This window comes from Parasteatoda tepidariorum, chromosome 12 (assembly GCF_982258835.1).
Source record: "Parasteatoda tepidariorum strain Cologne lab strain chromosome 12, Ptep-v5.0, whole genome shotgun sequence".
Classification (NCBI taxonomy): Eukaryota; Metazoa; Arthropoda; class Arachnida; order Araneae; family Theridiidae; genus Parasteatoda; species Parasteatoda tepidariorum.
The window spans coordinates 20,406,515-20,419,400 of record NC_141766.1 but is presented as its reverse complement, the minus strand read 5'-3'; the positions used below and the strand labels follow the sequence as shown (position 1 = coordinate 20,419,400).

Genomic DNA, 12,886 nt, shown 5'->3' with positions numbered 1-12,886 from the left:
AAAATACAAACTTTTGTCAGATAAAATATATAACTAGCATAATTGAGGTCACTCTTTTGAACAATTAAGATTAAGTCCTAGTACATGAAAATCTGATCACCAGATTAAAAGGTATTCTGGGTGGTTCCTTGTCTTTCTTTTTTTATCACGTGATTGTTGTAAATTTGTAGGGATAGGCTGAATTTCCTGAATTCACAAGCACCACTATGTTTTCCCCAAAAATAAAAACGTTAACAAATTTTCAAAATTTCGAAAGAAATGTTCGAACATGAGATAATATCAAAACATATTTAATTGAGCAATCTCTGTTTTTTTATAATATTGTTTAGTTACCAAAGACCATAGTTAGACCATAGCTTATTTATAGACAATTTTATGACAAGTAAGAATAGATTAAAACATAACAAATTATTACCCTCATTCGATTAAAAATAATGCAAATAAATGACGATCATAAAATTTAATCAAGGGGAATATTTGCACACCATCTATGCTTGCTTTACAGTCTATAAGAAGGCTTCTGTTTTCTCATTGACGTTATCACACAACTTATATAAGGTTTGTGGATTGTTTTGGTTGAGTCCAGAGTCTCCTTTGGCTACAACAATCTCGTTGTCACAACGCTACAATCTCGTTGTCACAAGCCGTGGTGGTTTGGAGAATAGAGCGTTCTCATGAATGAGAGGATGTGATGTTTGCGACGAAGAGATATAGGGAAAGATAAAAGCGGGCTTGCTCTATTTGTATTTCAGCTCTATGGTTCAGGCATTTAAGTAACTCAATGGATATTTGCAGTTGCAGAAGCGTGAACGTAGATCCAGACTACTTCCTACTTATGTCACAAATGAGATGTATTACTTTTATCAAATAAACGATAAAATGTCACAAATAATTACTGAAAGTTGTATGTAAAATAAAATGGAAATAATTTTTTTCTCAAAATGATGGGTTTTTAACTCCCTAAATATAGAGGGGGTACCTTTCTTAGCTGTGACCAATTTCTTAAATTCGCATTTTGAGCTGTGTCCAGTAAAAAAAGCTCATCAACAAAAAATATTTTCCTTACTTTTTGAACCCAATAGTTGATTATAAGAAAATCCTAAAATAAGGTTTTCGCATAGTAGTTTTGCAGGACCTTAGAACTTGGGTTTTATGTTTATTTATTTACTTCCCCCTGAATGAGGTTCTTCGCATATGATTTTTTTTTTTAACTATTTGTTAATATATTTCCTGAAAAGATTGGTATTTACACTACTTTGTTTCCTTGGAAAAAGGTTTTCACTGTGTATTTCCGTTTACCTTATCATGATAACCAACATAAATACGAGAACAAGGTTTACAATTCGCTTAATTTTTTTTAACCTAAATTATAATAGTTAAAGCTTAAAATCATTAAAAAATCATTTTTTGTGCGTTTAGGATCGCAATAGGTTTGAAATTGCAATATTTTTGTTTATTTGAAAAAAGGTTTTTATTAAAAGCATTTTCACTACAATAAAAAGAAAATTAAGACACAAGGTTGCCGTAAGGTTACATGCTTTCTACGAATGAGTCAAACGGGATCAGGGCCGGATTTAAGCTTGGTGGGGCCCTAAGCTACTGAAAATGATGCGGCCCTTATAAGTTAAATTCCATTTCTATACACCTAAAGTAAACTGTCATTATTTTTTATTGTTGCGTATTAACATTATATTATTAAAAAATTTGATAATATTGCTTTACTGTTAAATATATTAATTGTGACGAGACTATTATGTAGAACTTTTCTTTTATTGCACATATTTTTTGAACGAGGGAAAAAAGTTACAAAAGAAACACATTTTAAGCACAGAGTAAAAATTTGGCGTGCTGGGCCACTATATATTTAACAGTCTTATTTTTAGATTCATTTTAATTATATTTTATTTGCAATTTTTAATGATTTTTTCGCGAATTTTTTTCTCAATTGCTTTTTTTTTACGTTACAAAATGTATAAGACTTAGAAACATGAAATTTTGAATCTGCGTAGAAAATATGCAAAGAGTTAGAAAGAAAACAAGAAAATACAATTTGATTATTAGTTTTATTTTTTTTTATAACCGCCGTTGAACAACCGACCCAATTTCGAGTTACGACTTCTAATATTCAACTTCGTGGCCTTGTAATTTTGAAACCAATCCAGATGACAAGGGAACTGCCAGATTAGTACCCAGGGGTATTTCTTTGTTATGAGAACTTGGAGGAATTTGTGACCCCGACAGATTTAACATGCACCAGTCACCATTTTATGCGTGGGTATTCCTCTGCCGGATGGATTCAAACACCCATTCTCACGAACACGAGTTCAACGCCCTATCAACCAGGCTATCCCGGCCAAATTTATTAGTTTGTTTTATAACAGTCATTGCACAGACGACCCAATTTCGAGTTTACTACTACTAATATTCAACTCCGTTGCCTTGTGATTTTGAACCCAATCCAGAAGACATGGGAACTGCTAGATTAGTACCCAGAGGTATTTATTTGCTATGAGAACTTGGAGGACTTCGTGACCCCGACAGATTTAGCATGCACCAGTTACCATTTTATACATGGGTATTCTTCTGCCGGCTGGATTCAAACCCCCATTCTCACGAACACGAGTCCAACGCCCTATCAGCCAGGCTGTCCCGGTCAAATTTATTAGTTTATTTTATAACCATCGTTGAACAGTCGACCCAATTTCGAGTTTACGATTACTAATATTCAACTCCGTAGCTTTGTCATTTTGAATCCAATCCAGCAGATCCGGGAGGGGAGCAGGTGAGGGCCATTGTATTAATACTGTTTGTAAAAATAAAAAGACCATTTCGTAAGCTGATATTATTTAATTGATGTTTATATTGAAAATTTTTCTTCATTATTTTTGCTTTCTTTTTAATTATTTTAAGTACATTTGTTAAATTTTCATGCAAGGAAAAAAATGTCATTATTTATGTAAATTTTGGGCTTATATTTTGAAGGATTTATTAATGGCTCTATTAAATATCAGAGAGAATAAATGTCATACGAGTTTAAAGTATCAGCTCTGCTCTTGATGGTGTATAGTGGTTAGGATGTCAAGGAGCATCAGTTCCGAGCATCCAGCCAAAACGAGCATTCAACATATCAATGGAACACACTAAAGCTTTATATCAATTAGCAATTAGTTTTAGATAATTACAATTGTAGAATAATTATCTTATTATAGAATGAAATGTTTTAAAGACAAATATCTGTTAATTTTTAACATTTAATTAACGAAAAAACAACCAATATCTAACGAATTTATTATTTTTAATTACTGATAAAGTTTGTGACAGAAAAAAAAATAGAGCCTGATAAATTTCAGAATTTTAGAAACACCTTCTAGTTATACTATTCAATCAAATAGGTTTCGATGTCTTTCATCCCGGTCTCATTCAGCATATTTCGATATCATTTTTGTTTCGTTCTTACTTAATATTAATTTGTTTGCGACAGTTAATTTGTATGCCTCATTTACTACATTTTCGAGGAGTTTAAAAATATAATATTGAGGATTTTAACTTTTTTGTATGCCTCTTTTATTACGTCATCATCTCACCCACACGCAACTGTCTACTCTAAATAATGCTATATAGAATGAGATAGAACAAACGTGTGTAGTTATTTAAATTCTTATTCAAAAGTATTAGTTAATTTTTTTTTGAACTGACAATTTCTGTCCCTTTTTAGATATTTTTAAGTGCTATTTAAAACCGCTGCATATCACATGAAAGCATTAAATATATCATTTGTACAATTTTAAAGTAAAATAAAAGGGAATTCTGATCCTTAGAAACAGATATTAAATAGTCTGATGATCTGATGATGGGACAAAAAAAAACTTTTTTACCTTTTAAACTAAAAAATTATTTATTTATAAATAATTTATTAATACTCAAATTGCTTAAAAGATAATATGTTCCCTACTAATGACACCGAAGTTTTTTGTTTTATTCAGTCATTTATTTATATTTTATATGTCCGACAATGTAAAAAAGAAAAAAAAATGCATTTTGGGCTTCTGAGAGCCCCAGCTCCCAATAAAACTTTAAAAAAAGAGGGGGGAAAGCAGGATCTGGGGGCCCTTGTCATCTCGGGGCCCCAAGCTACAGCTTATTTAGCTTATACGTAAATCCGGCCTTGAACGGGATATTCAACAAATTTGGGTATTTTCCTTGCTTGCCAGTGAAAGATAGAATTGCAAAATAATGTAAACCAGAAATAACAATTAAGCAATAACGATATAAACGATGAAGGTTACAGCCAATCAAATGCATGTTTTTGAATCAAAAGGCAGGCAGTCAAGCAACAGCCTTTATTTACATGAGTGAAATGTTATTCCTACCTTACAATTAACAACTTCTCAACTTCACAAAACAAAGTCGCGATCAGATCGCGAGAAAACGAACCAGTTGTAAATGTTAGTAAGCGTTGAATCGTGACTTTATTATTTTTTTAAATATTGTCCTGATTGCTTGACAAGTTTTCCTATTTCGAAAAATCGTAAGAAATGATATGGTTTTGATCACAAATATTTCTTTAAAATTGTGTTTTTGAAAAAAAAATCAACAAATTAGTGTATTGTATCTTACAGTTTCGTTTCTTAGTAACAAACCTACAAATAGTGACACTTATTGTTTGTTTTTTGTTAGTTTTGCTTAAACAAAATTAGGATCAATGAAAACGACTTACCTTTTATGAATTTGAGTTGTGATGTATTTTGAAGTCATAGGAAAAAAGGTATTTATAGTATTGTTATAGTGTTCCCTCTAGTTAGTAAAATTTTAGTGTTTCTTTAAATTAATTCACACTAACTGTCTAATAGTAAGCATAATTTTTTAAAATATTTCTTTCTTTCTTGTTAAACAAATATAACTAAAGCACAATTGTGTAAAAATGTAGTGTTTGTCTCTACCTGTCACTTTATCCAATGAAAATTATCTATGTTTGACTTTATTAATTGGTTTCTGAAAATTGACTGTGAAAATGTTGATTCTAATATTACCTGATTATCAATATTTTTAATGTATATGTAGATTAGTTACCCAAATTTAGTTTCAACAGAATAACTTACACCCATTTATTGCATAACTCTAAGTTATAACAAGTTACAAAATTTTTTGATCTTAATTTATTATATACTTTGGAAAAATTGCATTAGTACATCATAAAATTTTGGTGACAGGGATATTTCCGTATTGTGATCTATCGTGCCAACTAAAATCGCCAAGGTACCAAATAGATTTTAAACTTCAAATTATTTTAAAAAAACATGTAGATGTTTGCCCAGGGGTTGCTCTGAGTTATACTTTTCAAGTCGGTCTCTTTCTGTAAGATTTTTTAAAAATTTTTTCTTGGGCTGCTGCCCGGAAGTTGCCAAGAATTATTCTGAAACATCACAATATGGAAATCTCCCCACCTGGAAGTTTTATTTTATTTTTTTATAACCATTGATGGACAGCTGACCCAATTTTGGGTTTACACATACTAATGTTCAACTCCGTAGCCTTGTAATTTTGAACCAATCCAGAAGACAAGGAGACTCCTGAATCAGTACCCTCAGAGGTATGATTTGTTATGGGAACATGGAGGACTTAGAGACTCGACAGACTTAATGTGCATCAGTCACCATTTACTACACTGGGAGTCTTCGGTCGGTGGATCCAATTATGCTTTAGAAAACATCACAAACGGTGACATGTCTTGTAGCAGCCCCAGGCATACCTGTCTATATTTTTTAAACTTTTTGTAAGTTTGAATACTCTTTGGTACCTTGATTGTAGTTCATGCGAGCAAGCAATAAAACAAAAATATCTCCAACCTGTGTCTCAGAGATTCTGTTACCGTTGGTTATTTGAGTCTTTTGGTGCTTGAAGAATAATGTGAAGTATATAAAAGCTGAATAATTTTAGATGACATTTCTATATTCAATTGTGATTGAAAAATTATCTATATATATATTTTTTTAATTTGAAAGTATTTTTAGAATAAATTTCATTGAATTTGATAAAGTCCTAATTAGTGAAATGAGAACAAATTGGGCAATTCCATGGTGTCGGACGTAAAAAATGAACACAAAAAATTCTTAGAAAAGCGCTCTTTAAAATACAGTACAGAACCCGTTATCCGGAAATCAGAAATCCGGATAACCAAAAAACCGGAACGAAATTCAATAAATTTTCCCGCCATTTTTTAAAAAAAATATTTTTTCCTCATAAGATTTTAGGATTTTTCTTTCTTTTTTGAAAGGTGTTTACCTTACCATCATTTTAGAAATAATCATTACTGTATTACTTCATCGTTTTTTCTTCTCTTTAATATTATTTCCTAATATTTTTTTAAAATTTTTTTTTAGTTGGGTTTAACAATAAAAAAAATGGCTTTTTGTAGCGATTCAGAAAACCGGAAAAATCAGTTATCCGGAATAGCGATGGTCCCGATCGTTCCGGATAATCGGTTCCATACTGTATAAGTTAAATTTAAAATTATCTAATTTTTATATCAAATATTTAGTATCATAACCTAACAAAAAATAATTTGTTTTATATAAACTGATAATAATAAGTTCAAATTAAATGAACTAAACTGTTGGTGTCGGACGTGAATCACAAGAAAGCGAAAAATGAATATGCATTTACAGATTGTCAAAACTCTGTCAATTTGTAATTTAAATGTAAACTTCACTGAATTTTGAAGCTGGCATTTGAATAAAGAATTCTAAATAGTTCTTAACCTGTAAAATATATATATTGTTAGTTTGAAATTTTTCCTGACATACTCCTCGCTTTTTGCTGCATTCAAAAAACTGATTTTCTCCGTATTACTCAAAAGAAAAAAAAATGACCTAGCAGAGATATATCACTATAATTTTGCTTTTAGGAGGGATTCTCTCTGGTAAGATTGAAGTCCCTCTTTTTGGTTTAAGTTGTGCTAATCTAGAAAAATATGAACTAGATATTTTATCACTTTGCAAGCATTTTGTTACATCTGCTCATAAAAATGTTATATAATAAAATGCTCATAAAAATGTTAAATAATGTATTGATAAGGAAAATGTTATTATCAAATCCACTGGCAATATCAAACCAAAAATTTTAGCCAAAATATTTATGTAACATTTAAATTTCAATACCAAAAAAATTAGTAAATATTGTATTTTATCAAAATTAAATTTGCACAACATTTAATTGCATGCAAGAATGAGATGAAAAAACATAACATCTTTTTTTACTTTAAGTTGTTTTTAATGATCCAAATTTGACTACCATCAGTTACTTTTTTGTGAACTCTGCTATCACAACATTTTTGTTCAAAACTTGTATTTGCTTGTATTTTGCTGATAAGAGATTATGCATGGTAAAAACAAACGTAACGTTCTATGTAAATGTCTTAAACAGGACTTTTTTTAATAAGAAATATGCAATTAAGTTTCTGGTATTAATAAATCAGTCATAGGAAAAGCTATGTTAAGCAATTGCGCAACATGTTTTCACAAAGAATATACAGGACCTTTCAGATGAAAGTTAAAGCAAGGTTTTTTTCTATATTGGCAGTTTTGCTTATGAAGGAACTCCTTAACAATTTAAGAAGAAATTCCATTTGAGACTTGTACTATTGGGATATAGTTAAGACATGTGTAATATTGGGATATTCACAGAATACCATAGTTATAGAGTTAAGATCAGAAGGTCATAAAAACTATAAATGTAAGAATTGATGAAACTAAAAGGGTTTGTAATGGTTTATTGAACAATCATAATAACAAAAATCACTCAGTAAAATTTAATCTTACTGAATCACAAACTTAACTTGATTTTGATGATATTTCTGACCCCTCTCCACTGAATTAATACAGTGTACTGAAATTCCTTGGATATGGAAAGTAGTTCGAAAGGACGGTAATAGAAATGATATTTATTACTATATACATGTTAAAAATTTAAGATTTAGATCTTTTAGAGGGGTGTGCAACCTATGGGCTAAGGGCCACATGCGTCCCGCAGACTGTTGGTGTGCGCCCCTCGGGAACTTCAGAACACAATAAAAAATTTCTTTTAATTTGGTTTTTATTTAAACATTATAAATTTTATTTTATTAAATATTTAATTCAAATTTATATTACTCTATAAAATGCGTACTTTTTTACACTTTCATTCCATAAGCTTCTTTTTGCTTAGAATTTATATCCCCTCCCCCAAAATATTTATGTTATATATATATATATATATATATATATATATATATATATATATATATATATATATATATATATATATACATATATATATATATATATAAATAAATATTTGATAAATTAATTATTGTGAAAAATTGAATAAGTTTTTTAAAAAATGTATCAGTTTTTTTAGTTTTAATTGAATTCTAATAATTAAAAGTATTTAGTTTTCTGCAAATATGTTAAGTTTACTGATAAAAATATTTGGTGCTTAGAACACCAATGTTTAGATAAAAACTGTCATGTTTGCCGCTAACATGACTAAATATGAGTGTGGCCCTTCGTTAATCTACGTGCAGTGTAAGTGGCCCTTCACTCAAAAAAGTTGCGCACCCCTATTTTAGAGACATTGAAAAATATTTTGTTAGTTGTAATATTGTTGATGATAAATCTAAGTTTAATTTTAATAGGTTCTCCTTAAACTTGGTTTTATAAAATTTCAGTGGTGTAATTGTGCTTATATGTTTAAACCTAGTGTGTTATTGCTTTCATGACATTGCCTAAAATTTTCACATTTTTCCAAAAATTACAAAGTTTAAAAGTTCTTAGGTATTGAATTTTTTGAAAATGAAAATGGTTGTTTTATATATCAAAAGTTATAAATTGATCAGAGTTTAACTTTCATTCATCACTACCTATTGCTAAAGGTGTAGTTCTAACTAAATTAGATTGTCCAAACTATAGTGGAGATAAAAACAAGTTGTTAAAATTTGTTTATAGAAATATACTAGGATGTTTGACATTCATTGCAAATCAAACTAGAACAGATTTGAGTTATGCAGTTAATATGTTATCGCAATTTCAGGATTTAAGCATTGGACCAGTTTACTTAAATTGTTAGGCTATTTGAATGATGCCAGAAATAATGTTTTAAATTTAAATAAATTTAGTTCTTTAGATTTAAATTGTTACTCAAATGTTGAGTTTGCTACAAATAGAGATGACTGAGTTTCAATGAGTGGTAAGATAATTTTTATTGATCAGGTGCCAATTTCTTGTAGATCAACAAAGCATCAATGCATGAGCTTATCCACTTTGGAGACTGAATACATAGCAATGACAAAAGCTGCAAAAGAACTAATTTGGATTAAGAATATATGTATTAGATGAAGGCAAAACTTTAAGTTTATTGTCACCTAACATTAAATTATTTTGTGATAACCAAGCAGTTATAAATTTTTCAAGTTCTTCTGTAGAGAACCATAGTACAAAGCATCTTCAATTTCATTTTTTGAGAAATTTAATTTTGGATGTTATAATAGATATTAAATGCATAAACACTAAATTAAATAAATCAGATGTTTTTACTAAACCATTAATTAAAGAATCACTTCATAAATTTTGTGATTAAATTTATGCAAAGTAATTAAATTTTTCTTAAAGATTTTAAGTGGATCTTCCTCTTGGGGCCGATTATTGGGAATAGTTTGAACAATTAGTCGGATCTTCCCTTGTTTTACGCTTTTTTCTAACTCATCATAATGTAAGTTCAAGGCTGTTACCTTTCTAGAGGAGTAACATACTTTTTTCTATAACTCTAAATATTTATTTAAAGGAGTAGGATATATAAAACTAAACTTGTTACTGTATCTTTATTTTAATAATATGCACAATGCCACACACTGCTTTATATTATGTGGAAATTTAAGTGCAAACAGGCGCCCATAGTTTTTCAAGTTCAACTAAAATCCAATAATTTATATTACTTGAAAGTGAGGTTTTAATTTCCATAGAGAAATGTGGTCTTAAAAATTTCTGTTTTCGTGCAGAGTCTAAGCTGCAAAACAAGGGTGAAACTTTCTAAAAAAAAATTAGATTTCCGCATAAATTCATAGATGTCATAATCTTAAGCTTCTTTTCAAAATCAGGTGTACTCATGTATGCTTCAAAGAGTTACAACTAAATTATTTAATATGAGCTGAAGTTAATTTATGATATTTCTTTGTTTGAAATTTGATACCTTTATATGTGTCACAATCTGATTTAATATCTTTTTCTTTTCTTTCCAGAAATTAAAAATGGCTTCCCCAGGTCCTTCTGGAGTAACACCCAAATCGCAAAGTACCCATGGGTTAAAACAGATCGATTTAGATCAGATTTGGGGTGATCTGAAGGATGGGATGGAACAAGTATATTTGAATAAAAATACAGACATGTCAAAATCCCGCTATATGGAATTATATACGTATCCTTTGAAAACTTAAATTCTTATTTTGTTGTTCATGCTTATCTGCTTCCTAATATTTTTTTAAATATGAATAAATAATAAATGTAATATAAATAAATAATATTATTTTCAGTGGGCAGAAAATGGCATCATAAAAGTAAATACTAACACATCAAAGCATCGTCAAATAACGTATTTGAACTGTCATTTTTTGGGGTCATATTTAAGGAAGTGTTTCAAAGCTATCTTGGCTACTGGCTGCTCCTTCATCTTTATGTTAGTTACATTCTTCAATGGTGTCTCTGGTGTCTCCGAGTGGTAGTTTATCGAGATCCGTGAGTTAGAAAGATGCCGAAGGGCAATTACGATTTGTGTGAATATACCATTTTTGTAAAATTACTGATAAATGATAGTAAAATTCACCTGTATTAAGCCCTGTGCTGATATTTTGTTGAAAAATTTGGCAACATACTACTAAAATTTTGAATTCTCTAAACATGTGTAGAAGTGATGTTAGCTTGTGCAGAATTATTTTTGATAACTGACAACAAATTTAGTGGTAGCTTTTATTGAAGTTATTTATCATTTCAATATTTTCAAGTATTGATTTAATCTAAAACATTTGAATTTAATCAACAGTTTAAAAATTGAAAGATGTTCTCAAATTTACGAAGGGGTCATCCATTAATCAATTTCTAAATATTCATTTAGTAATTGTATTTCTATGTCTTAACTAATTCTTTGAAATTTTTATTTAATTAATAATCTAGTTAATCCCTAGTAATAGTCCTATGCATACAAAGTCTTAAATTTTTGAATAATCAGGGGTCTGTTCTGGCCGAATTTACTACCGTTTAATGGTACCTTCACAAATTCAATTATAGGTAAAACGGTAGTTTCACAAATTCAACTATAGGAAAAACGGTAGTTTCTCAAAATACTTTTTCTTAAAATTTTATTTTTGTCTCCCTTAAGAAACGATAAATCTATATTTTTACCATGTTTTTGTGTTGACTTTTTAATATAATTTTCAATTTTTCACAAATTATGTCAAAATTTTCACAAAATAGGTACCTTTCAGAAAAAACTAGACAGACCCTTGATAATGAGATTACTCATTTTTTCGATAGACACATCTGTAAGTTGACTGTCAATATTTTATTTTTATAAAATATCAGTATCAGTTGTATGACTAAATCTAATCTCACAAATAGTTTCCCAGGGAAGACACTAGGCTTTCAAAATCCCGGGTCCCTGGGACCCATGACTTTTAAAAAACTGGGTCCTTTTGAAAAAAAATGGGTCCTTTACATAAATTTTTAAACAAATACAGTAGAGAACCATTTATCCGGTATCCAGAAAACCGGGAAAAACTTTGCTCGATTTTCCCACCATTTTAAACTAGAACGAAAAAAGCGGAATTTGGACTCATCCTTGAAGTTGAGTAGAGGAAAATGTAAGGAAGGGGAAAATTTTTCCCCCCGTTTACCCAGAGAAACGTCATTTCCTCTGTGACCTTGAAAGCAGGGAAGGGAGGAATGTTTTATTTTTTCCTTTAGGCCGTCAATCAAACTCAAGGGTGTGGCATGCTGATTTCGTTTTCTGCTTGATTTACGAGGGGGGTGGGGAAAATGCATTGCATGCATATCAGTGAACAGAAAAAGAAAAATATATTTATTTGACATCAACTAATAAAAATAAAATCTTTTTCTTTTGAATAAATTCTCATTCTTTGGAAGTGCTGTATCAATTGGTTGCGGTTTTTCTTGGTGTGGAATCACATCTGCAGTAATTAAAAATGTTGTTTTTATCAACAAAAAAATAAAATAAAATAAGAGGAGAATTGTTTATTAATTTAAACATAGGATTATTTTATGAAGCAGATTACAGTTTTGTTTTTCTGATTCCACTATGTTTGATTTTTTTTCTTTTCGCGATAAATTTCGCACTCAATAAATTAATTCTTTCTATTCATAAATTTTATCATTAGGTTTTTTTTTTTTTTTTTTTTTTGAATTCCGTTGATTTTGCCTTGTTCCGGGTTTTAATATTTATGCTAGTGCCTTTTTTAACTATTGTTTAAATCATTATTTATATTTCATTGTCTGGCAAAGTCATACTTAAATAATATGTTATTAGCTTTTTAAGATTAAGAAATTAAAAGTAAATAACTAAATGTAGCACACATCCTATAATGTATTTTTATTTGAAAGCTTATCTTTTACAATCACGAATAAAATTGGGAAAGCATTCAAAATAAAATAAAAGAGAGAAAAAATCTTTAGTACTCTTGAAAATATTCCTGTACGATGCGACCGCCAGCTATGAATTTTTCGCCAAAATGGAAACCCCCATCTTGGAACAAGTTTTCAGAGCCCAAACAATAGACTAGCTCTCTCTACCCTAATATCTCCTCTAAGTGCTATAATGGTCAACATTTTGAGTCATAGAACTGGTT

The 12,886-nt window shown here is 29.7% G+C and overlaps 1 protein-coding gene across 2 annotated transcripts in view; it reads left to right on the top strand.

Moving 5' to 3' along the window:
- The first annotated feature begins 4,384 nt into the window (after window positions 1-4,384).
- Cul1 (cullin 1) overlaps window positions 4,385-12,886 on the top strand; it is a 61,254-nt gene continuing 52,752 nt past the window's right edge. The window contains exons 1-2 of one of the 2 annotated variants that reach the window (XM_016062773.4): window positions 4,385-4,765; window positions 10,271-10,446. In XM_016062773.4, the coding sequence (XP_015918259.1) occupies window positions 4,739-4,765; window positions 10,271-10,446 (203 nt within the window). In that variant the 5' untranslated portion in view covers window positions 4,385-4,738. The remainder of the gene's footprint in view (window positions 4,766-10,270; window positions 10,447-12,886) is intronic. The other variant, XM_016062774.5, reaches the window with a different exon arrangement.